The 24,713-nt window shown below is 30.6% G+C and overlaps 4 protein-coding genes across 8 annotated transcripts; 2 read left to right on the top strand and 2 right to left on the bottom strand.

Annotated features, from left to right (window-relative positions):
* Positions 1-741: 741 nt before the first annotated feature.
* On the top strand, positions 742-4,936 carry LOC107937890 (uncharacterized). 3 transcript variants are annotated; one of them, XM_016870880.2, is made up of 6 exons: positions 742-1,539; positions 2,176-2,278; positions 3,090-3,145; positions 3,607-3,771; positions 4,215-4,328; positions 4,709-4,936. In XM_016870880.2, the coding sequence occupies exons 1-6, from the start codon at positions 880-882 to the stop codon at positions 4,799-4,801; spliced, it is 1,191 nt and encodes a 396-aa protein (XP_016726369.2). In that variant the 5' UTR covers positions 742-879; the 3' UTR covers positions 4,802-4,936. The 3 variants fall into 3 exon arrangements, 2 of the variants coding, with proteins under 2 accessions (XP_016726369.2, XP_040960921.1); XR_005920802.1 differs by lacking the exon at positions 4,709-4,936 and adding an exon at positions 3,889-4,070 and having other exon boundaries at positions 781-1,539; positions 4,215-4,292; XM_041104987.1 differs by lacking the exon at positions 4,709-4,936 and adding an exon at positions 3,889-4,063 and having other exon boundaries at positions 781-1,539; positions 4,215-4,292.
* A 6,963-nt stretch (positions 4,937-11,899) lies between these two features.
* On the top strand, positions 11,900-13,663 carry LOC107937896 (uncharacterized). Of its 2 annotated transcripts, XM_041104988.1 has the most exons (3): positions 11,900-12,117; positions 12,303-12,437; positions 12,531-13,663. In XM_041104988.1, exon 3 carries the CDS (start codon positions 12,541-12,543, stop codon positions 13,441-13,443), a length of 903 nt encoding a protein of 300 aa, XP_040960922.1. In that variant the 5' UTR covers positions 11,900-12,117; positions 12,303-12,437; positions 12,531-12,540; the 3' UTR covers positions 13,444-13,663. The 2 variants fall into 2 exon arrangements, with proteins under 2 accessions (XP_040960922.1, XP_016726376.2); XM_016870887.2 differs by having other exon boundaries at positions 11,926-12,117; positions 12,303-13,663.
* Positions 13,664-15,026: 1,363 nt separating this feature from the next.
* LOC107937888 (uncharacterized) lies at positions 15,027-16,865 on the bottom strand. The gene is made up of 2 exons (XM_016870879.2): positions 16,382-16,865; positions 15,027-16,231 (listed from the first exon to the last, which is right to left on the bottom strand). The coding sequence occupies exons 1-2, from the start codon at positions 16,863-16,865 to the stop codon at positions 16,152-16,154; spliced, it is 564 nt and encodes a 187-aa protein (XP_016726368.1). The 3' UTR covers positions 15,027-16,151.
* A 3,178-nt stretch (positions 16,866-20,043) lies between these two features.
* Positions 20,044-23,384, bottom strand: LOC107937866 (protein WAVE-DAMPENED 2). 2 transcript variants are annotated; one of them, XM_041104990.1, is made up of 7 exons: positions 23,134-23,384; positions 21,650-22,136; positions 21,334-21,431; positions 21,106-21,199; positions 20,938-21,009; positions 20,729-20,839; positions 20,044-20,625 (listed from the first exon to the last, which is right to left on the bottom strand). In XM_041104990.1, exons 2-7 carry the CDS (start codon positions 22,052-22,054, stop codon positions 20,323-20,325), a joined length of 1,083 nt encoding a protein of 360 aa, XP_040960924.1. In that variant the 5' UTR covers positions 22,055-22,136; positions 23,134-23,384; the 3' UTR covers positions 20,044-20,322. The 2 variants fall into 2 exon arrangements, with proteins under 2 accessions (XP_040960924.1, XP_040960923.1); XM_041104989.1 differs by lacking the exon at positions 23,134-23,384 and adding an exon at positions 22,302-22,461 and having other exon boundaries at positions 21,650-22,058.
* Between the last annotated feature and the right edge of the window lie 1,329 nt (positions 23,385-24,713).

Raw genomic sequence — 24,713 nt, forward strand, 5'->3', positions numbered from 1 at the left:
CTGCTAAAATTTGGTCCCTATACATCATAATGAGGTACATCTAACACAACACGTGTAATTGTTTGATTATTCTATTAACCACGTTAATTTTTAACAATAGAAATGGATTAAATCTTTAATAGAAATGACCAGTTTGCACTTTGATCTAACGTACAAAGATTAATTTACCTTTTTTTAGTAAAAAGGTCAAAATATAATCTGACCCCTAATATAGGGGCCTCTATAATACTTTTACCAAAAAAATTAACATATGACGTCACTACATTAGTAATCATAATTCAGTACTGCAATATTGACATATTTAATTTTTATGGTCCAGAAATATATTTAATTTAAGTTAAAATATGACTCAAGTCTATATACTTTTAAAAAATTTGAGATTTAGTCTCTATATTTTTATTTTTAAGAATTTAGTTCATTTTAGATTTTAAAATTTTGATCCAAGTTTTAACATTGTTAAATCTTTTTGTTAAATTTATTGGTGTGATATTTTGAAATAAAAAAAAACTTACTTAATAGCCATGTAATTAAAAAATGACGTTGTAATGAATCTTAATTTAACAAAAAAAGTTTAACAATAGTTAGAACTGAACTTCAAAATTTGAAAAGTAAAAATAAAAGTAAAGAAACTAAATTCTAAGTTCCCAAAAAGTATAAGGACTTATTGCATATTTTACGTAAAATTTTAATTTTAATAAAAAATAAACTAAAAATTTAAGATAAGGTTTATAAAATAAAACCGTCTCCAGTTTTCTGGCCACAAAGAATATCCCCCCCCCCCCCACGCCCCCTCTAATTTCAGCATCACTCAGATTTTTCTTCCTTCAATTCTAAACCAAAAAAACAATAATAATAACATTTGTCTCACAAATATCTCCAATGGCGGCAACTACATCATCTTTGCTTCAAACCGACCCTTTAAAGCTAAAACAATGTCTTCCTCTTCGTTTACACCTCCCTACCCCCCCTCGCTTCACTAAATTCACCGGGAACTTCACTTTTCAAAGCCAAGACTTTGCTAAGTTTAACCTCAGATGTTTCTTCTCCAAGAGAAACCATTTAACGAGCTCGAATTTCAATACCAACCATTTTAATTTCACCCCAGATGATAAAACTAAAACCCCATTTGAGATCATTGCTGAAACGGTTTTGAAAGCTTTAAAGGCCTTGAAAAGGCCTGTTATAGCCGCGATTTTATTGGGTTTGTTGTTAATGTATGATCCTAATAGCACAGCATTAGCTGCTTCTGGTGGGAGGATGGGAGGGAGGTCTTTTTCTTCGAGGAGTTATTCAGTGCCTAGTAATGGAGGGTCGAGTTTTTCTTCTTATTCCGTTCCTTATTATGCGCCGGCTTCGTTTGGCGGCGGCGGTGGGTTTTATGTTGGGACTGCTGTTGGGGTCGGAGTTGGTGCTGGGTCGGGTTTTATGTTGATTATGATTGGGTTTTTTGCGTTTGTTTTGGTTTCCGGGTTTCTTTCGGATAGGTCCGAAAGTGGCGTGCTTACTGATATTGAAAGGACCAGTGTTCTTAAGCTTCAAGTGAGTGTTTCTTTTCTGTTGCGGGTTTATATATATATATATATCATAAATACAAGATTGGTCAACATGTGGAAAATTAGGAATGGAAATTGCATAGCTTGGATGTGAAGCAACATATAGGAGTGTTGCTTATATGTGGATTTTGGTTTGAGTCTTTAGATTCAGAAAATGCTAATTGAGTTTCTTCTTTGATTATATGAAGCTATGTTGCTCGGATTTAAGTTTGAGCATGGTACAAAAATGTGTCCAACATGAATATGTTCTGTTTTTTCTAAATTTTTTTGTGTACTTGGAGGGTTGTATCTTGGTAGTCATGTTCATATATGTGGACATGGGTATCGGATTCAAGTATTTCAAGAAAAATAAAGAGCTGGTGAAACATGTCATGGATTGGAGATCAACCGACACTGGCTAATTACGAATATTACTCAAATGTGAATTTTGGGCGAGCCTTTAGACTTAGATTCTGCTAATATGAATTGCTTCTTTTATCAAGTTTGAGACTTGATTTTATGAGAATAATCAAGAAGGTATGAGTTAGACAAGAAAATGAGATGGACATGAAGTTGTGCTGATTACCATCATAATTAGTGATTTATGGATTTGCAGTCTCACCATTTTTTTTTCCGCTTTTAGGTTGGGTTGTTGGGTACGGGACGATCTCTTCAAAGGGATCTGAATCGGATTGCTGAAGTTGCCGATACTTCTACATCTGAGGGGCTAGGCTTTGTATTAACAGGTAATGCTCTCTAAAATTGGTTACAGATAAAGCATTTTAAGTGATATATGGGATTAACTGGTAGATGTTTTGCATGATACGCACATTATGAATGGCAACGAATGAAAATGCTCTTCCCTTGTGATCATTGTAGCAATCAAATCCCTTGACACTTATCTCCCATCACCAATCCTTGTGTAACACAGACTTCAGTGTATGTGTCAGATACAACTAGTATTTGTCTCATAAGAGAAATGTTCAATTTTTTTCCGAAGGTTTTTCATTTATTTGAAGGATCTTTGGAAGAACATATCCCCATAGCCAATGCCATGTGCGGATATACGGCAAACATTTGCATGGGTCATGGATACTTCAAGAAAAGCAAAGAATCGGAGTAACTTAGATCAACCCTAATCACAAAAGAAAGATAATAACTTAAGAGGCAACGTATGAGCCTTATAGCTCTATAGCACAGGTATGATTGCTTGTTGTTCTGAAATCAGCTTAGAAAATAACAAATGTATGATATCTAATGAAATAGTTGATGTACAATTACAAGCAATAAGAGGTATAGACTTTGTCCCCCCTTTAGTAATTTATTTAGATTGGGATGGACATTGATGCCATTCATTGCATTGCTTTGTTTTATTTTTCTGTAAGTGTGAGCCTGTGATCCTTCTTCATTCTGTTTTTCTTTAGCAATACTTGTAGATTTATAAGGTACCTGGCAAGTTTATGTTCCACTAATTTCTTAAACATGCAAAGTCAGATGTCTGTTAGATAGATTATGTGTACCGAGGAAGTTTTTTAATGTGCCTTCGGTTTTTTGTAGAGACCTCGTTAGCTTTGCTTCGCCATCCTGATTATTGCATCTCGGGTTATTCATCTGTAAGTTTACCCTTTCTGAAATGGTTAGTTTTGTCTCTTTCAGTGAATGAATGTAGCTTGTGACTACGCTTTTTCTGACCTTTTGATTCTAGGAAAAATGTTCAACGATAGTCACATGCTTTACAATAGATATTAATATTTCTTTTTTGCCCGCCCATAATTCTCAACAAAATATAAGCCGTCATAGCTTCCTAGGCATTGAAAATTTATTAAGTTGGTAGGTTATAGGTTGAAACTCTTCAGCATGCTTTGTTAACTGGAATGTAAGAGTAGGGATTTACTCGGATTCAGATCCGAGTGATAAATGTGTCCTGGCAAAAAGAGTTGAATGTGTCTCACGTATATACCTTTACTAATTCGAAAGAAAAAAGAGAGAGAGAGAGAGAGAGAGTGAGAGAGATGGAGAGAATATGTTTGATTATCTAACAAATTGGGATGATTATATGAGGTATATTCTACAGGTGGATGTGAAACAGAGCATGGACAATGGTGAGAAACGCTTCAATCAACTCTCGATCGAAGAACGTGGTAAATTTGATGAGGAGACTCTAGTGAATGTGAGCAATATTAGAAGGCTAAGTACAACATTTCAGAAAGCTAGTGTATTTAACAACGAGTACATAGTGGTAAGGCCTAATTCCTTGCGTTAAAGCTACTGCAAACGTATTGTGTTGATGACATCATTTTGTTTTATGTGCTTACTTGGACTTGTAAGTGTTGGATATGGTATGTTTCCGTCACAGGCAACTTTTTCCAAGTTTCTTCTTTCATATATTTGGAGAATGATACCCCATACCCATGTCCAAATACGTGTCAAATACTGGCATTTTAGGAGACCTAAAGAGTCGAGCAACATACAGTACAAAGAGACATAGATGGCTTCATTAGGAATACTAATTAATTAGCACTGCAATTAAGGTATAAGGTACTTCAGCATTCGTATTGTCTATATTACAAACCTGTTATTCAAGATGCATAAACTACAGAACGAAAAACATATGAAAAGATCTTTCGGTTTTAAGTTTTTGGTAGAAGTAATTCAACTCACATCCGATTTCTATAATGTCAGATAACAATTTTGGTGGCTGCCGAAGGAGTGCATAAATTGCCCCTCATCAAAGGAAGTGGTGACTTAGCAGTGGCCTTGCAAAAGCTTGCATCCATTCCAACAAGCAAAATACTGGTAAGAATCGATTTATCCATAAATAATTACGTGTCAATATTGTTTATATGCTTAGTAGTGGATTAATGAGCCTAGCTCAAATCCTAAGAAGTTCGAGTTTGTGCTTGACTTGAATCTCAAGGCTTGAAGTTGGATATGATCTCAATCGAGTTTTACTTTTAAAACAAGCTTATTCGAGGTAAAACTGAATTTCTCAAGGTTGCACAGTTAGGCTTCAAGCATTAAGATACTCGAATTTATCTCACTTGAAAGTTTGTGCTCAACTAGACAATAACTGAGCCAAAATTGAGTTTCTTTCGAGTTTGGCTCAAGTAACTTGTGAGCACAGATGTCTCAATTACGATGTTGGAAATGCTGATATATCTTCAATTGTAATTCAGGCGGTCGAGATCTTATGGACGCCCCAGAACGAGAATGACACGTTATCGGAGCGGGAATTACTTGAAGACTACCCTCTTTTGAGGCCTCTTTAAAATTTTACAACTACATAGGTACTAATTAGTTGTTTGTAAATAATAATAGGGTATTGGGAATTTAGCATAAGAAGGTTCTCTAATAAATTGATTTTGTTACCATATAAAGAGATTTATAGAGGGTATATTTCAAAATAGGAGGATGTTTCGAGTGTGTTGAAATTCATTATATTTCTAAAGGTTGGCGAGGGGACTATAGGTAGTTCTAAACATTATATCAAAAAATAACATATATGATAATAACCTATAATGAGATTAAAGTTTAAAATTGAAGGTTAAATCAGTGGAATTGTCTCATTTCATTTGAGTCCTTGAAAATAAATCCAAAAAATTAGTTAAGCTTTTTGACATGGATGTATAAATTTATAAACTCACAGTTTTAAATGTAGAACCTAATTTTGAATTAGTTAGAGGTCAATATTTTAATTATAATAATTGCCTAAACTATTTGAATTAAATTCCTAATTTGATTAAGACTTGTTTATATGAAGAATAGATTTTGTTAAGGAAGTAATTAACTATATGAATGATTATCATTAATGCTATAAAATAAGATAATTATTAGGATTAATTAATGAAAAGGACCTCTCAATTTTGTCTTTGTTTGAACTAAGTAGACATGTTCTTTGGTCGGGTCAGATTGGGCTCAACAAAAAATTTAGGCCCATTAGTTAGGTTTGGGCTTAGTCTGGATAAAAATGTTATCGGGTTCAGCTCGTCTGTATTAATTTTTTGTATATAATTTTTTATAAAAATATAATACATTAAAAAAATTTAAAAAAATAGAAGTAACATATTGTGAAATAGTAGCAAAATAGTGAAAAGAAAAAAAATTAGCAAAAAAATAAAAAATAATTTTTTATATATTTGGACGGAACCAAGCTCGGGTCTAAAAGTCTCACCCAATGCCCGTGCCATTTGTCTGGCCACATCAATGGCAAAGATTTGTCAATTTGGATGGGCGATTGGGTGCGGTGAATTTAGCTTACTTTTTGTCTAACGCTACAGTATCTAATCTCACTGCCATCGCTATTTTTACACTAACCGCAGGTAAATGCACCACCCATCCAAAACCACCCTAAAGCAATCAATTCATTTGAGTGGATAAACTATATGAATTTTTTTTTTAATTTTTGCTCTTCAAAATTTTTATTATTTATAATAGGGGAAATGAAGGTGTGAAGCAAGTTAATTCAATTTGATTAGAATTATTATTTTATAAATTAATTTTATTTAAATTTAAATATTAATATAAGGAAAAAAAAAGATATTGAGATTGTGTGAGGCCCTGTCCAGTGTCCAATTTGAAGATCCCAATAAAGCCCTAAATTGAATTTTATACATTAATATTTTGACCTTTAAATTGTCAATTTTTTAGGGATGAAAAGGTACAATAAAAATAAATAAATAAATAAAAGCTGGAAAAGTGTTTGGATGTGTAATGATAATCAGATTTCATTAGAACAATGATGGCAAATGAATTATAATTTTCTTGTCTATAAAGATAACAAAAACAGTTAAATCATACCATGGATAATTCTTTTCTCCCAATAAAAGAAATATAAAATTCCAAAACTCTACAACAACCCCACAAATTTGTATTTAATTAGGTTCGAGATTTAAGATTTAGAATTGGGGTTTAAGGTTTAATGTTTCAAGTTCATGTTCGAGGTTTAGAGTTTGAATTTAGGGTTTAGGTTAAAAAATTATTAAAATTATATATCAATGAGATAGAAAAATTATTGGAACGCCATTAGATAATTAAAAAATGATATAGAATGACGTGACGTCTCCATTTCATGCAATCTTTTCTCTTATATATGACAGATATTTACAAGGAATTTTTAAATTTTTTAATGAAATAATATCTATCAATTTAGATTAATTTGACTAAGATTCTTTATTTAAATTTAAATATAAGATATATGTTCTTTTATGTGCTATATTTTTTATATCAAAGTTCGAAATTTCTTTTTATAATTTCATGGTTTTATTAATTTATAATTTTTTTAAAATCATATAATAATTTTATTATTTTTGAGAGGCCTCCTTATACTGTAGACTTTAATTTTTTGATATTATACATGTCCATTTTACGGTCTATATTTAGGGTTAATGACTATCCCTTTTAACAATGTTGTCTCCAAGGTTCGAACTTACATTCTCAATGGGAGTAATGTGCCTTACCATTACACCCAATTACTTATGAGTATTATCGTTTTTAATTATATTTTAATATCTTTTAAATGATAAAATTAAGTTATCATATTGAAAAAGAATGATATTCCAAGTAAATCCAACTCCACCCGTAAGTAACTCTATACCAAATTTCATATTTGGTAAAGCCTTAGAATATTTAAAAGCATCAAAGCATTGCTTCTAATAAATGACAAAAATTAATGAACCAAATTTGACTTAGAAAATGGTACAAAACAAAAGGTATGATAAAAGAAAAGAGGTGTAGGAGCAAGATTGAATGATGAAAAAGGGTGTCAAATGGCAAAGGCTAGGTTGGCAAAAATAAAAGATCATAAAAAAAGCTACTTAATTATCTTGTTTGCACCTTTTCTATTCTTTTTGTCCCCCATGAATTCCTTTGCATTCCATTTTCATTATGCCCACTCTCTATCCTTCTTTTTTTTCTGCCCCTAAAATTTAAAAGTAAAAAAAAAATAATGCAGTTGAAATTGGATTCATCCGTCAATTCAATTAATTAATTGAGTTTAATCGGTCCACTATATTATATGAAACCGACCGTAACAGTTTCCCAACCCATAAATAAGAAGATAATGTCCTTTTGCATTGATAATAATACTTATACCAATCGAATTAAGACTCAATCGACGAAATTATTTTTATTTTTATTCTACTATTTTAAAGGGAAAAAACAGGTAGGGTGGAAATATTAGAAAAACAAAGTAATATTTGTTTGAAAAAGTATGAATTTCATCTATGCTTTTGAAAATAAATTCATAATCAACAACAAGACAAGACACCCTTAAGTCTCAAGTCTTATAAGTATCAAATACTTAACCAAGTGAATGATTATTATTGAGGGTTCATTTGTTGAACGCTCAAATTTTTGAAAAGTTGATAAATTTATAAAATGGAAGTGCCTCGTTGAGTGGCGGAGAAGATTAAATATATATGTTACGCATGATTAAACTTAAACTCATGTCCTATAAAAAATAAGATATTTACGAGTTGAGGTAAAATTAGAAAAAAAAAATAAGATATTTATAATAATTGAAATGAATTGTACAATTTTAATAGTTTATATTTTTATAATATTTTAAAAGATTAAATTAAAATTTTATCATTCTTTTAAGCCAAAGTGTAATTTTTTATCATATACTAATTTTTAAATTTATAAATTTTAAAGAGTCAAATGTAAAAATTTTCATTTTAAGGAAACCGAGGCCCTTGTCAACTCCCTATCTACTGGTACATGAGAACCAAGGTAGTGGCATCAGTAGAGGAGTGTGTAGGTAGGGGTCTTATCCCTTAATCCCCTAAAATGAAAATTTTGTATTTTAACCCTTTAAAATTTCAAAAAAAATAGAATTTGATAAATGATAAATTTATATTTTAGTCCTCTAAATTAATAAAAATGTGTTCTAATCTTTCTAAAATTATATAAAAAGTTACATTTTGACTCATAAAATTTTTATTTGAATTTTGAATTTTTTTAAAAAATATGATTTCTTTATACCGAGTATCTGACCCTCAACAATTATACATTTTAATGAATTAAAAATCCTAAAAATCAAACTTAGAAATCATGATGCCAATAAAAACCAACAAAATCAATCAGATCTTTTAGATTCATAAATATTAAAAATTTAATCATTTGTTTTTTTTTTCTATTTCAATGGTAAAATCACAATTTTTTATTAAAAAATGTAAAAAAAAATGGCATTTGATATAATAGGCATTTCTTGATCATGCTTTTAACCTAATTTTTTAAAGATTTCAAAGTTATAAATTAGAGAGAGATGGAGAAAATAAATAATAAATAATGTACTTTATTGATCAAAATGGAAGATTACAATGCTTCATCAGAGTCTCTATTTATAGGCGTAAGAAGTATAAAAGAAGTAGAAATCTAATTCTAATAACTATTAGAATTTAAAGTACATTAAAACTTTATATTGATCATGATAGACATCTTCTTAATAAGATATTCATAACAAACTATATATAATTATCAATAAAAGAAAATTATTATTATGTTATTTCTTTTGTTTGAAATCATAAATTAGGTTATTTGATAATAGAGTTATCATAGATAAGGTTGAGCAAAGTTTGGGCCAAGCCCATGCATAGTATTAAGATCGTATATGTTTGTCTAGACTTGGTCTAACTTAAAATATCAACCTTAAATTTTGCCCAAAAACTCACTCATATTTAGTAATTATATATATATATTGTTTTATTAAACCTTTAAACATAAACAAATTAAAGAAAAAAAAGACAAATTACCATATATTTTAATATTTGCATTATAGAATTATATATTAAATTTTACATTATCTAAATTACAGAAGTTTGATATTTCTATTCAAATATCGAGTAGTCTTTCAAATTTAAACACCTAATTCGATCCTTAAACAGATCTACTGAACAAATATAAATTCGAACCAATATAAAATTTCAACATTAAATACATTTATATTTCTAGATCCCAATCCAATAAAGAGAATAAAAAAAAAACAAACTTAGGCCTCAAGTTTTATAAGTGTCAAATCCTTAACCATATTAAAAGGTTAAATATTTTATTTATAAGTACTTTAGTACTATAATGATTCATTATTACATTAAATAAAATGATTAAATTTACAAAGTATATAAATTAGAGAGAAAATTTAGATTAAGGGGCACTTGTAATCAATCGCAATGTATTTGATGTACCATGATTTATTTTATTAATGTAAATTAGTGTTAGGATTAACTTTTTTTTTGGCCCGATGATTGCGGCTATATGTGTCGGTCCAATTATTAATCATGGCAAATGTAATAATAATTAATAAAAAAGGACTAAAGTCTAAATAAATTAAAATAATATTAATTATATAAAGGTCCTGGTTTTGGGTTCATAATGGAATCCCATGCTTCATGAAATTATTGCACATATGGTCCTCTTGCCTTTGTTCGAGACCCTTATTACGTGGGGTTTTTTAATTTTACAAATTAATTAATAAATTATTAGATGGTTTATTTTTTAAAATTTCTGCAACATTTAAAAAGACATAGCAAAATCTCAATTTATTTGTGAAGTTAAAAATTTTCACCGGAACTGTATCAAAGAATTATTTTTGAAAAAAAATATACTAGCCAAAAATCAGTTTGTTTTAACTATTTATAAATATGATTGGACTTAAATGAAATGTAAAACTCATATTTTGGGTCGAATCGAGTATAAACAAACATAAAATATTCCAATAGTATTAATAGATTCGATTTGTACCCGATGTAACCTGGCCTTTGAGCATCTCTCGATGACATCAAATTCAATTGAGAATTTTTTTTTAATATTATAGATAGATACATGCAAACACCAATTATCCAAATTATGAATGACGATAAATAATGCGACTTCAAATACTTGTAGAGATTGGATTTATCTTTTACAAAATTAGATAATATTTGAATATTTAAAATATTTTTTAATTAAAATATACCTAACCCCTAAAATTTATTTCAACACTAATAATAAAAAAATACAAAAATATCAAATCTATTATTATCCAAATCCTAAAAATTGAAACGGGTCGGGTTTTAAAGACCCGATAGGGCAGAAGTGAACAAAAAGGTTGGACCCGACGGGCTGTAACGCACGCCAACTAAACACGGACAGCTGCACGTGAATTCCACGTCTTTATTCTCCTTAAAAACCTTTTAATTTTAAATTTTAAAATTTTAAAAAATCTTAAATATTTTCTCACACGCCATAATTGCACGTGAACAACACTTTCCTTTTTTTTCCTTAATAATTAAAAAAAAATCCTCCTTTCCTTTTCAAATTGATATTTACCTTAATCATCAATAAAATATCTTTTAGTGATTTTTAAAAAAAAATTTCTAGTAATAAAAAATAATTATGAGAAAAAAATAAAAAAGAAAATTTATTTAAAAAAATATTTAAAAAATTTATATGATAAATTTTTTCCTTAAATGTAAAATAATAAATTGATAATTTTATAGTAATATTTTTCATTAAATGTGGTAATTAATAGTTAATAATTGACTTTCGGTGCATTGAAAATTGATGTTTACTTTATGTAATGATGTCGAAAAGTGTCTTATTTACTTATTTTATCTAAGTATCTTGCTATTTACTTTTTTTTATATATAATGATTTGCTTCTTTTAGATTTTTATATAATTTTTAAATATATTTTTAAAAAATGTGTCACGTTAGCACTTAATTAATTTTAAAAATATTATATATATTTGAAAGTAAATTCAAGATATCTTAACTTTTCTATTCATTTTAGGATGATTTGACAAATAATATAAATTTAAAAGTTAAAAGACACGAAAAATTAAATAGGATTAAAATAATTTTTTTATAAAATTAAAGAACCAAATAAATCATTATATATATTTTTATTTTAAAATAATATTGATAACTCAAATTGAATCGATTTATAAAAAAAAAGGTATTCAAAGCCGAATTTATAAAGATCTAAAAGAGAACATAAAACATTGTCATATCTATTAACCGGAATTACTATAAATAGACATAACATATTTTATCGGAATCTCAACTTTAAAAATTAAATTGAAAAAATTATCAATTATTTAAAAAATAAAAAAAAATTTATGAATCAAAATAAGAAGTCAATTGAATTTTACTTTAATTGATATTAAAATTATTATCAATATAAGTAAGTTGAAAAATATTAACCTCCTCTATTAATTTTATCAAAAATCCACCCGACAATAAATATTATATGTCTTTATTATATTCCCACTGTCCAATGAAACTTCAAAAATTAGCCTCACAGCAATAACATGGCTAGCTCCCAAATCCCATCAATTTTTATGCTTAAAATTTGGGTATTCACTATAACATGTGACCATGTCAGCTAAAGCAAAAAAACCTTACTATCACAAAGAGTGGCTAAGCCTATAAAGACAGTTTCTTTTTCTATTTTATTCATTTTATTCAATTTCTTTTGGCTCTACTTTCTTTTGTCATTCAACAGCAATCCTCAGAATCCAGCCTTTTTCCAGCAATTACTCAATTTCTAAAATCCTTCAATTTTCCCTTTTTTTTAAATTTCTTTTTTCAAGCTGTCATTGTCTATAGAGGTAAAGTTCATTTCTTTAGGGAAAAAATAAATAGAATTTTGCATATTGATGTTTTGTATGATTGATAATGATAACAGTATAGCAGAGGAATTTACAGTGAAAGAACTCTGCTTTTTTTTTTTGTCTACTTGTCTCTCCTTATTGAAAGCTTCTACTTTACTTAAATTTGTCTTTAAATTTTGAAGCTGTAGACATTTTCCATTGATGAGTATTTGAGTTTTCCTGCAAAAAAGAAAAAAAAATGCAGTACCCCATATCAAAATCAAGCCTTGACAAGCAGTTTTGAGATTCAAGACAGTTTTTCTTTTATCAATTTAAAGGTAAGAGCTTTAGGTCCCATTTAGTTTCTGTTACTTTTTGCTGTTTTTAATGTTTCAAAGTCTCAGTTTTTTAAGATTGTGCGGTTTTTTTAGGGTTGCAAAAATGAGGGATTTCCCATCATGTTTTGGTGAAAATGGGGTTCAAGTAGCTGATTCATCATCATCAAACACAAGTAAAAATGGACAAAACATAGTTACTTGTGTTTATCAATGTCAAATCTTAGGTAGATCTTGTTTAATAACTGTGACTTGGAACAAGAGTTTAATGGGACAAGGCTTAAGTGTTGGTATTGATGATTCTACAAATCAATGTCTTTGTAAAGTTGATATAAAGCCATGGTTATTCTCTAAAAGAAAAGGGTCTAAGTCTTTAGAAGCATATTGTTGTAAATTAGACATATTTTGGGACCTTTCGACGGCGAAATTCAGTTCCGGACCGGAACCGTCGGAAGGGTTTTATGTTTGTGTCGTTGCTAATAAACAAATGGTATTGCGTCTTGGTGACATGAAAAAAGAAGCTTATAAAAAGACTAATGCTAGTCCTGTTCCTTTGGATGCCCTCTTCGTGGCCAAAAAGGAACATGTTTTCGGCAAAAGGGTGTTCGGTACTAAGGCACAGTTTTGCGATACCGGTCGGATTCATGATCTTGTGATTGAATGCGACATGATCGGGGTAAATGATCCGTGTCTTGTGATTCGTGTGGACGGCAAGAGTTTGATGCAAGTGAAGCGGCTACGATGGAAGTTTCGAGGGAATTATACTATTTTGGTTGATGGGATGGCTGTTGAAGTTTATTGGGATGTTCATAATTGGCTCTTCGGATCATCGGTCGGGAATGCTGTTTTTATGTTCAAGGCATTGCCTTCATCGGAGGAGAAGTTGTGGATTAGCCAATCGATCACTAATCCGAGTACGTTGCAATGGTCTTTCTCACAACGGTTTCAAGATTCGAAGACACGAAATCTCGGCTTTTCATTGGTTTTGTATGCTTGGAAGAATGAGTAGAAAAACAGACTATAGATTCTTCTTCAACTCTCTCAAAAGTGCTAACAAAAAAAAACTTTTATTGAGTGGTGATGTTTATATACACTTATGATCAAAGTTCGATTAATTCGACTGAAAAATCGATCCATTTGTTTTTCTTTTTCGTGTTCTTAGTCTGCTGTATATCCTTGATACATTAGTTTAATTATCGATATCTGTTATATGAATTGAAATTCTTCAATGGGTAGTTGTTCAAATCTCCTTACAGCTGCAGTTCGAGCTGGTTTTGCGGATGACAAGTTATTGACTAGCGGAGCTCAAATCTCCTCGAAGCATTAATGCATTAGCGGTATGTGTCTAACTGCAAGTATGCCTTAGTTGAAGTCAACATGAATCAGTTTAGTTCATTGGAAACTATATTACTTGTTATGGGCATATGATCCTACAAGGACTCTCTAAATGCATAGAAAAACTTGAAAAGAGAAAAACGAACAATATTCGTATTTGACACTTCCATTACACCCGAGTTCAAGTAGCATAGGTTCTTAGGAAACTTGTGATTCGGACTAATGCACAGAATATCTTGAGGTCAACTGTCGAAACTCAGAATGGTTGTATCATGATGTAGGGTTGAAGAGGATGGTCTAGTCCAAGATACGGATGCCGGCTTTTCCTAAGCTGTGGGAGGTGTTTAGTTTCATGACTTCTCGTTTGCGGAATTATTGGATTGAGGTGGTATTTCAACAACCAATAGAGGTAAGTCACTTCTGACATGAACTGAGACACCATTCAGTATCTGCAACACTTTCTTGATAGATTGCAGAGTGTGATAGGAAATTCAGCTTGTTTTTCACACCATGAAAGGTTTAAACTTTCAGAACTGCTTTACGGAGTTTAATCTTCCATTGAACTCTGAAGCATAATAACAAATGGATCTAAATTTCTCAGTTGATTTATATCTGTAGAACTAGAAAACGAAGGCGATATGTTCAACTTTATCCATCACCATATTCAAATGTTCAATTTTTGCAACTTATCTTCTGCCTGCCTGTAGCAAGAACTTGGGGCTTATCAAAGTCTTGGATATGAGCGGATTAAGTTTTAGGGTTAGCGATGCGATGATGTTTGATCCTTGCGAAAGAATCAAACAAGTTTCTTTTATGTTTTCTTCTTGGAACTCAAGATATCTTATGCTGCCAACAAAGACTTCTCTAACTTCGACTTCCTGCGACCTGCACTCAACTTTTGATGTATTGTTCGTTTCACCTTTTTGTTTCGTTTTCGAGTTTTGTTCACATATAGCCTCTCTTCACGACCCTAAAAGTCGATTCTTAATACATTTAAGATATTTTTGAGTTTTATCTGGATTTAATGTATCCCAGAACCCTAAATATCATTCTTGAATTATTTCCTAATCTCAATCCTAGAGAATGACTTGAACATTCTAACTGTGAACTTCATAATTTATGGGTAGCTTGGCAATGAACTTTTTGTACGGAAGAAAAAAGGGGACAAATGCACATTTTATGCATCCAAGTGCAAACCTATCATCTAGACTAAAAAAAATTCACCTAGATTAACCCAAATTTAAATCCGAGCCAATCTGATTTGATAAGTTAACAACTCAAATCCATTTTACCTGAACTTGAATTGACTTGAACTGAAATGGATTAAACTTGAAACTTATCTGGACTAAAAAAAATTAAATCGGAAATTACTCGAACTTGAAATGATTCAAACAAACAATACAAAATGATTTCAATCTAAATTCACATAATGATCTAAGTTGAAAAGCTTGAGCTTTAAACTTGAATAGTACAAACCCATAATGATTTGAACTCAAAATTGGTAGGACTTATCTAATTAACATGCGCAAACAAGTTCATATGAACAAATCTAGATTCCAAAAAAATTTCATTCTTTTTGGTGAAAATAATTTTTTAAAGGTTAAGACTTTATGAATTTTTAGATCTTAAAGTTGAAGTTTTAAGTTGAAGTAAAATTTTATGTAAATGTGTGGATTCTTCTTCAAATTAGAGACTGCAAAATTCAAATTGCCCAATAGATTCCCAATTGATTCATTCCAATCTTCAAAGGCTTTGATTTTATTTATCAATACTTTTAAGAGAGATCGATCGGATTCTAACAAAAATTGATCTCTTAGTCATTGAAAAAATATTTGTGTTCAAATCTTTAGTTGACACTAATATAAAGCTCAATCTTTGAATAATCGCCACAATTACTGGCTTAGATAAATTAAAACTGGACAAGCAGAACAAATCTGGTTTTCATTAATGAAATAGTGTCTTTCATTCCTAAGGAATTGAAAAATGACACATGTTGGTTAATATTATAGAAACAATCAATCATACAGGAATTAAAAGCAAGAAGAAAAAAAAGGAAAAAAAATCTTCTATTGGTACAGATACTGTGCCTCAAATTTTGGTTTGCTAAAAGAAAATAAACGCATTCAAAGAATCAGAGTAAAACCTTTGAAGTTTATTTCGTTTAGTTCATCTAATCATTGTTAACGTGCCATATCCATACGATCCGAAATTTAACTCTCAACATCTGACAAACCTCTTCTATTATCTCTGAACCCACAAACTCGAACTTTTCCCTTGAAGCCAAATGTCAACATCTAATGTGACAACCCAATTTGTTAAATGCTGCCATCAATTTTCCTATTGTGTGTATTTTCATTTAATTTGCCTCTGCATCCCACACTATCAGTATGATTGCATCACAGCACATGCTACAGCTTGTGCCCAATGCCTTAGATTGGTCTTTACTTGTTGAGGATTATCTCCTGAAAAAATTGGAAAATTTATTAATACGGGTACGTATGTAACACGAGCACATTCATTTCTATGTTATTCGAGCGAGAGTGTTAGATATGGATACATATATTAAATATGAATCGAATATTTCTTCTAACACAATGGCATTAAGACATTACCTGGGTTGCAAATTTTCCAATCCAATATACTTCTAGGGCTTTCAAACTCATTGCATGACGGCGTAAAGGCTGGACCTCCGCCATGAGGGCTTGAAACCGGACTCGACGATACCTGACGATTTACGGCAAAATAAAGATCTAAAGCCGGCAATGTTTGGCACAATTTTTGCCCTTGTTCTTCTTCGAATCCGAACCCTAGCTCGATGGACCCTTTAAGTTCATGCAGATCTTCATCTGTCAACTTTTTACCATCGGTTACGTCAATCCCCTTTCTTTCCCTCTGTTGCTTAAGCATCTGTTGCCGACGTCGCTCCCACGCGATGTCCCTTGACGCCTCGCACATCGATAATTGCCTCGACAAAGGCCGGTCGCTTTTCAATGATTTGGACGCTTTCAATGCCATGCGTCGCAATTCGTCTGGCTCCGATCCGCATGACGAAAACGTAATCGCTTTCCTTAATCTCATCTCTTCTTTCTTCGCCATTTCAACAGCAATCCTAAAAACCGCGACGGTATCAACAACGGTGACAGCGGAAAACTGAAGCGACGACGGAGGAAAATGAAATTGGGCTATGTTAGGAATTAGGTTATGAATTACAAGGTGTTTATCTATTTTTAGGTCAATATTTTGTGTTTTTTTTATAAAAAAAATTTAAGAAATTATGAAAAAAAAATTCAATAGCATCCCTGCTAGAAGGTGAAAATGATTGAGAGAGCTTTAATTGTGAAATAAAGGATTGGCTTTTGTTTAGGGGATTTAATACCATACATTTATAACTGTCACTTGGAAATCCCTCTAATTATTTTATGTATTTTTAGTGTCGGAAATTGTCGGGTTTTGGTTTGTTGCCAATGTGTTTTCTTCTACCATTTTGTTTATCAACATAACCATTGTTACAAATTACAGTTATAATGGTGGTTTTACTCCCATTTTTTCATTACGGTCGGTTCGGTTAATACCCGAATTGAATTACTCAAAATGTAAAAAATTTTCACCATTAATCGAACCGAAATATTTCGGTTAACCGAATTAATCAAAATTTATATATTTTTGTCTTTTGCTAATGTTCATTTGCTTTTATTCAATTGTTTAAAAAACTTTGAATGAAGGTGAAAATAACAAATAACACATTAGAAACACTACATAAGTATTGTAAATGACAAATATTTCGGTTAATTATCCGGTTTCGAAGCGAATTAACCGATAATTAAAATTTCAAAAAATCATTAACCGATCTTCGACTGAACTAAATTTGACCACCGATCAATTAACCGAATCAGATCGATTGGATCGGTTTACGGGATTTAATACCATACATTTATAACTGTCACTTGGAAACACTCAAACTATTTTATGTATTGCTAGTGTCGGTATTGGTTTAAATTGTGGTTGCCAATGGGTTTCTAGCTACTACCATTTGGTTGATCTCCATGACGATTGTGAAAAATTACTGTTGTAATTTGTGTTTTTACTCACTTTTTGTTGATTGTAATTAGGGAGACGAATATCAATGAAACAAAATTAGAACCCTAACTTAAACGTTAAATCTGAATGCATTTTGCTTTCTTCTGTATTGTGCAACTAGTGTGATGTTAACCATATCAAATTATAGGTTAATCCGAGTGATTTATATAATCATTTATAATATATATATTACGTTTAATAAGTTTAATGTTTAAATCTTAATAATAAAATTGTAAAAAACTCAAGTTTTTTTTTATTAATTTAGTTTAGAGTTGTCTATGGGCTGGGCCAAGTAAAAGATTTAGGCCCGACTTCAGCCCGGCCAGAAAATGTGCATAAAATTTTACCCAAGTCTGGCTCGGATAAAAATGCTAAAACCCAAGCTCGGCTAGTCTAGCCTGCTCATATTAAAAATTTTTATATAATTTTTTATATAAAAATAAATTTAAAAAATATAATGCATAAAATACACTAAAAACATTAAAATAAAAGTCTTCCAATAAATGAAAAAAAATTTAAAAAATATTTAATAATACTAAGATAAGTATAACTTAGCAAGTAAATACCTCTAAAATAGTAACAAAATTAATAATAAAATAAGGGTTATACAATATCTAAACAATAACAACAAAATAATAATAATAATAATATAATAGAGAAATTATAACAAAACAATGAAAAACAGTAGCAATTTTTTCTTCTTTTTTTTTTGCAAATTCAGGCCAGACCTAGGCTAAAAAAGGCTTACCTGAAGCTCGGCTGATTTAGAAAACGGGTCTTATTTTTTGTCTAAATATATTTTTTGAATCTATATTTTTATCCAAACCCTCTCATTTTTCGGACGGACCTTCAGTCCCAACCCATAAACAAGTCTAATTTAATTATCAGTTTAAGTATTAAATATCCATTTGTACTTAATTTAGAGCATATTTTAAATAATAATAATAAAACATAAGAAGGCATTTAATATAGCCAAGCTAACAAAAGGACATGATCTATACTATAATAATTTTTTGAGGACTTGATTAGATCATTTAAGAATTTGAGCATAATTTGAGGAGATTTAAAGGATATTAAACTTATTATTAATAACAAATTCAATAACTATATTGAACTTCGATTATATCTAAAGTCAAGTTGGGTTGAATTAAATTAAGGATAAATTACGTTATTTTTTCATTTACAAAACTCAAAACTTAAGATATTATTTAAAAGACAACAAACTCCTTATTACTCGATTTAATATCCGTTAATATTTTTTACATATTTAGATTTTAAAATTAGCATTTGTCTACAATCTTAAAAAATTCATAAATCTAATCATGCTATATAAAATTAAATCATTAAAAATATGAGTAAACTGCACTATTAGTCACTAAATTATAGGTAAATTTTCGTTTTGGTCACTTGATTAAAAAAGTTACAATTTGATCACTGAACTATTCAAAAGTTTTCATTTAAGCCACCAAACTATTAAAATCGATGCTACTTGACTTTCTTTATTCGCATTGCTTGCACTAATCAAAACCTAGCTCTCTTTTCCCTTTCCTTATACAATTCAACTTTTTTTTATAAAATAGCTTTGTATGTCACAAATCTGGGAGCCAAAATTCAAACAATTTTTTTCTCCAATCTCCGAAACTTACATCAGATCGACTTGGTTCTAAGGTATGTTCTTCCACTCGTTGACGAGTACTGATCCACTATATCGATCGTCGAATCGTTGCTTGGAGTTCACCAGCAAAATGTTTTTAGAAAAAAAAATTAAATAGTTTAATGACTTAAATGAAAACTTTCGAAAGTAATCAAATTATAATTTTTTTAATTAAGTGACCAAAACAAAAACTTTCTATGGTGTAGTTTGCCCTAAAATATTAATTTTCAATATATCAAATCTAATCCTAATTAAATTAAAAACTCTAATTATTCTTTAAAAACTTTACTAAAATTAAAACTAACTGAGGCCACTTTTTCTTTTTGGTATTTTTCCTTTTTATATTTTATTAATTCAGTTTTCATGTCAACCTAACCAACGAATTTCCTAAAAATATTAATTTCGAAATTACTCCCCCATTAAATATTGAAAATACAATTTAATCCCTAAATTAAACTAAAAATCCAAATAAATTCATTTAAAAAAACCAATATAAAAGGAATACTCAGAGAATTTTCATTAACACAAACACAAAAGACCAAATAAACAAAATTCATAATAATAATAATAAACAGATTCAAATATTACAAATATTCGATCTACTACCATCCCAAATACATCTAAAAAAAGAGAATTTTACAAGAAAAATAAAATAAAAAGACAATCCATCTTAAAAAATAATATTAGATGAAAACAAGGCACTTGAACCACATTAGAATCAATATAACTCATATATATATATTTATATATATAGATAACCTACAAAACAATATACAGTTCACATCAATGCAAACCATTAATGGTAAAAAGAAGACCAGATCTTCATGACTCAACAGTGATGTTTCCGTTACTCGGCTTCATGATTTTCGGAGCAGCAGCTTTCATTGTTGTCGTTACCGGTTTTGATCGCTCTTTCACCGTACCAGCTCCGTTACTGCTCTGCCCACCAACCCGACCCTTACTTTTAACCTCATTTGCAGTAGCGGATCGTTCTGTATGAGCACCTAAGCTGTGGCGGTGAGTCCGGCAGCATGTTTTCGCCTTTTCGTCCAGAGATGAGTGGACTACATCACCGCAGCTCTTTCTCCGAGAAAGATTTGGTGACTTTGGCCGAGTCAATGGTAACTGAAATGAAATAAAAGCAAGAATGAAAACGTTTCATTAAATCAATCACGGTGTGTTCGGGGTTATGTTGTATTGACAATACAAGGAGAAAGGCTTCAGTTACCTTCTTTGGTTCGACTTTTGGTGGAGGTCCTTCATAGTAGAAACTCGGTACCGGGTTTGCTTTGACAACCATGCTTTTTCTAAGCTGCTTAATGGCTGCTTGTTGCTCTTCCTACAAGAAATGTAAATAAATGTCACGGTTATAGCTCCCCGAGAAGACCTTACTTGAACACGAATCTTATGGAAGAGATAATTTTAAACGGCACGTACCTTTGTCCGAGCCTCGCACTGGCTTCTTTCAGCCTCTAAAGCTTGATGTTTTTCCTCTAACTTCAGGTAAAACTGGATGGCAAAAAAAATTATACATTTCGACAACTTGAAACCCGAAATATGGAAAATATAGGCTTCGAAGATCAGCCATTCAGATTAAGAACCTACCTGCTTCCGTCTCTCAGCACGTTCGGCACTTTTGAAAGTTGGAGCAGTTCCAATAGTTACCCTGGATCTAGAAGTACGAAAAGATGCAACCGTACTAGACACAGCTTAAGAAAACTCGAATAAAACAATAAAAACCCTTGTCGTAAAACGGTTAAAACAAATAGTATAGAGTTCGGATAGAGACTCCTAGCATCGTAACTTAACTTCTTAAAACCAAAGAGAGGATACGTGGATGCAACAGACCAATTATCCTCATCATCGGGATGCCTCCTTTCGAAAGGTTGAAATAGCTTCCTTGACATCGAAGGAGTCAGAGGAGAGCTTCGCTGAAAGAAATGCAAGATTGAAAAGTTCAACACCGTACATATATAACAATTAACATCAATTATCATAAACCAGACCATTAGTTTAGAACATCAATAATTCATATTATCAACAATGTCATTCAAAGCATGTCAAAAGACCATAACTTGTTAAGTCTCTCATATTGTGCATTGCTCATCCGAGTTGTCTAACAAAACTAAATCTCGAAAATTTTAGTTACCTCAAAATTCTTTGTAGCAATAGGAGAAGGTGTAGATTTAACACTTGCTATGCCGTTAGCACCAGCTTTTGAGTTATGGTGCACACGAATATCTCCGGCACCACCAGATTTAGATGCGACAGGGCTTAATTTCACACGGTCGGTGAACTTCTGATCTCCGATCGTTTCGTTTTTCTCATCAGGGATATCGGTACCAAAATTTGAGCTTTTGACACCCAACACATCTTCATTCACAGTACCATTATGGACAATCGAGTTCTCTTCAGTGCATTCCTTGACCTCGTAGTTCTTTGACTCAGTGTCTTCCAAAACTCTCAGAGCACCATTTGAATTCACCACACCGTTCGATTTCACAACACCGTTGGGCTTATCATCCATATGCACATCAGTGAGTTCCCTCCCCATCAAACTGCATTAGAAATAAGATGATCTTTTAGCTCGGAAAAGCCAAACTCAGCACAAGGGAACAAAGAAACCGAACAAGACCCTGAAAAACCATGGAAGATTGCAATTTCAAGTTGTCGAAACAAAGAACTGGACCGAGAAACGACAAGCACTACACAATTCCTAGTGCATATATATAACCCACATATAAAATAAAACATGATTTTTCATGTAGATCCATCCATGATCTGCAGTAAAAATTCAATACCCGAGCCGAGATCGAATGGTGATTACTTTTGCTCCTAGCAAAGAATTCACTTTCACTTTCACTTTCACTTTCACTTTTTTTTTTCCAAACATTGAAATGCTTTTACCTTTGTTTCACATTTGGGATACAAAAAAAAGGTCACCATTGTACTCTTCAAACAAGAATGCAGAAGAAGATTTATGGAATCATTTGGAAGTTCATATGAAAGATGTGATACCTTTAAGCACAAATTATGGAATTCAAGACTCTACTTTTTAATCCAAATTTGTCTTCTTTACATATAATTCTACCAAATATAAACCCACCCACCCACACACACAAAAACACTGAAAAGTTCATTCAAAGAAAGATAAAGAGAAGATTTAATTTAGCAAATATTAACCAAAAATTAAAATCCAAGAGAAAAATGGAAGCTTTAGTTAAAGCTCCATATTTCTTAGCATTCACATTCACATAAAGAAAAACAAAAATCACTTAAAAGAGCTTTTAAAAGAAACCCACAAATCCAGCAGTTCTAGACCAAACAAACAAACCCCAGAACTGCTTTAGGATAAAGAGAAAAAAAAAGGATAAATTTACTGAAAATGTTCATTTACTGGCACACATTTCACATAAAAACACCCCACATTACTATGATAAAAAAGTAAAAACCCAGAAAAAAAAACATGAAAATGAAGCAAAATACCTTGAAAAAGACAGCAACAAGAAAAAAAAAACCAGTTAAAATAGATCAAATCCCATTGCTTATGTTAAAACCAAAAATAGAAAGAAAAAAAATCCCCAGAAAGATAAACATTGATCACATATAAACATAATATATATATTCTCTTACTGTTATCTTCTAGCTTTGATCTGATAAGATCTTGAAACCCTCTTGTCCCTCGCTTCTCTGTTCTTCAGCTTGTGTTCTTTCCCTTACAGTTTCTCACACACTAAGTGATATTTTTGCTTTTATTTAGGTCTCTCAGTTTTATTTCATGGATTTTGCTAACCAGTGGTATTTAAGTACTGTTACTGTTGATTCCTTTTTTTTCCTTTTTTGAGTCACTATTAAATTATTTTGTTTTTTCCTTCATCCACTCGTTGCTATCTTTTTTCTCATAAGTTGATAAATTATATAGTAATAATTATATGTGTATGTATTAGTTGTTGGTAAGGCTGATCCATCTATGATATACCCCTCCATTACATTTTCTTTTCCGATATTATTATAATTTCTAATCATATTTATTATTTTTAATATAACGTTTAGAATTATTTAAGAGGGTAACATGTTGTAAATTTTAATTTATATATTCGTATATTAACAATAATTTTCATACCAATCGAACTAAGACTCGATCGATATTTTTTAATCAAATCTTAAATCAATTAATTTGTATTTATTAATGTGGTGATTGAAATTTAAATATTTTCAACTAATCAAATGTTATGTTATTTTCGTATTTATTAAAATGTTATATTTTGCGAAGTGTTACCATCATTCGCATATCCTGTAAGCACATTTCATTAGGTCACATTATTGACCTAATAAGGAAGATTTACACTACAAGATACTCAACCACAACCCATCAATCAAGAACCAACATTTCTTTTTTTTTTTAATACTTTTTTGAAACACGATTAAAGATAAATATTATAGTCTTCAATTTTCTTTTATATTTTTATTCTCTAAGAGTTATTTAAATTTTTCTTACTACTCTTGACTCATCGACTCATCGGGTTATTTCTCTTTAACCCATCTACAAGGTTTAAATTGAAGATTGAAATTATAATTATTCAAAATTTATGATTAAAGTTGTCGATTGAATTTTAACTTAATTAGTATTGACATTATTATCAATATAGGAGGACGTGGGTTCGAATGCGCTGAATCCTTCAGAATCTGTAATAAAGTTGTTGGTGAAAATTTGGTAAATCATTTTCATAAGTCCTTTGGAATTGTATCTAAAATTTTCAAGACAGATAATTCTTTGTGAAATTCCTTACTCCAAAGCCTTCCTTAGAATATTAAACAAGAGACAAATTTCACGTAAAAATATAATTAAAAAAATATATAAATACAAGATGGATATAACAATGAATCAAAATTTGTATAAAATGAAGATTTACCTAATAATATTTTTAAGAGTTTACAATATTTTATCGGAACAAATTTAAAGATTAATTTTTCACGTTCTGTAATTTTATTAATGAAATGAACGTTATCACGAATTTCAAAATTATTCTATACTCAAAATGAGAGTAGGAGCCTCGGAGTGTGAAAATAGTATCAATACTATTTATCGTATTTGATATGAAAGATAACCAAGTGAGAGGCTTTCGATTTAATGCATGTGTGAAAAAATAGCATCTAAACAATGCTTCAAATCTAGTCATCTTATCTAAAACTATTTAATGCTAGTCAAAGCT

The sequence above is a fragment of the Gossypium hirsutum genome, chromosome D11, assembly GCF_007990345.1.
Source record: "Gossypium hirsutum isolate 1008001.06 chromosome D11, Gossypium_hirsutum_v2.1, whole genome shotgun sequence".
NCBI classification, from domain to species: domain Eukaryota; kingdom Viridiplantae; phylum Streptophyta; class Magnoliopsida; order Malvales; family Malvaceae; genus Gossypium; species Gossypium hirsutum.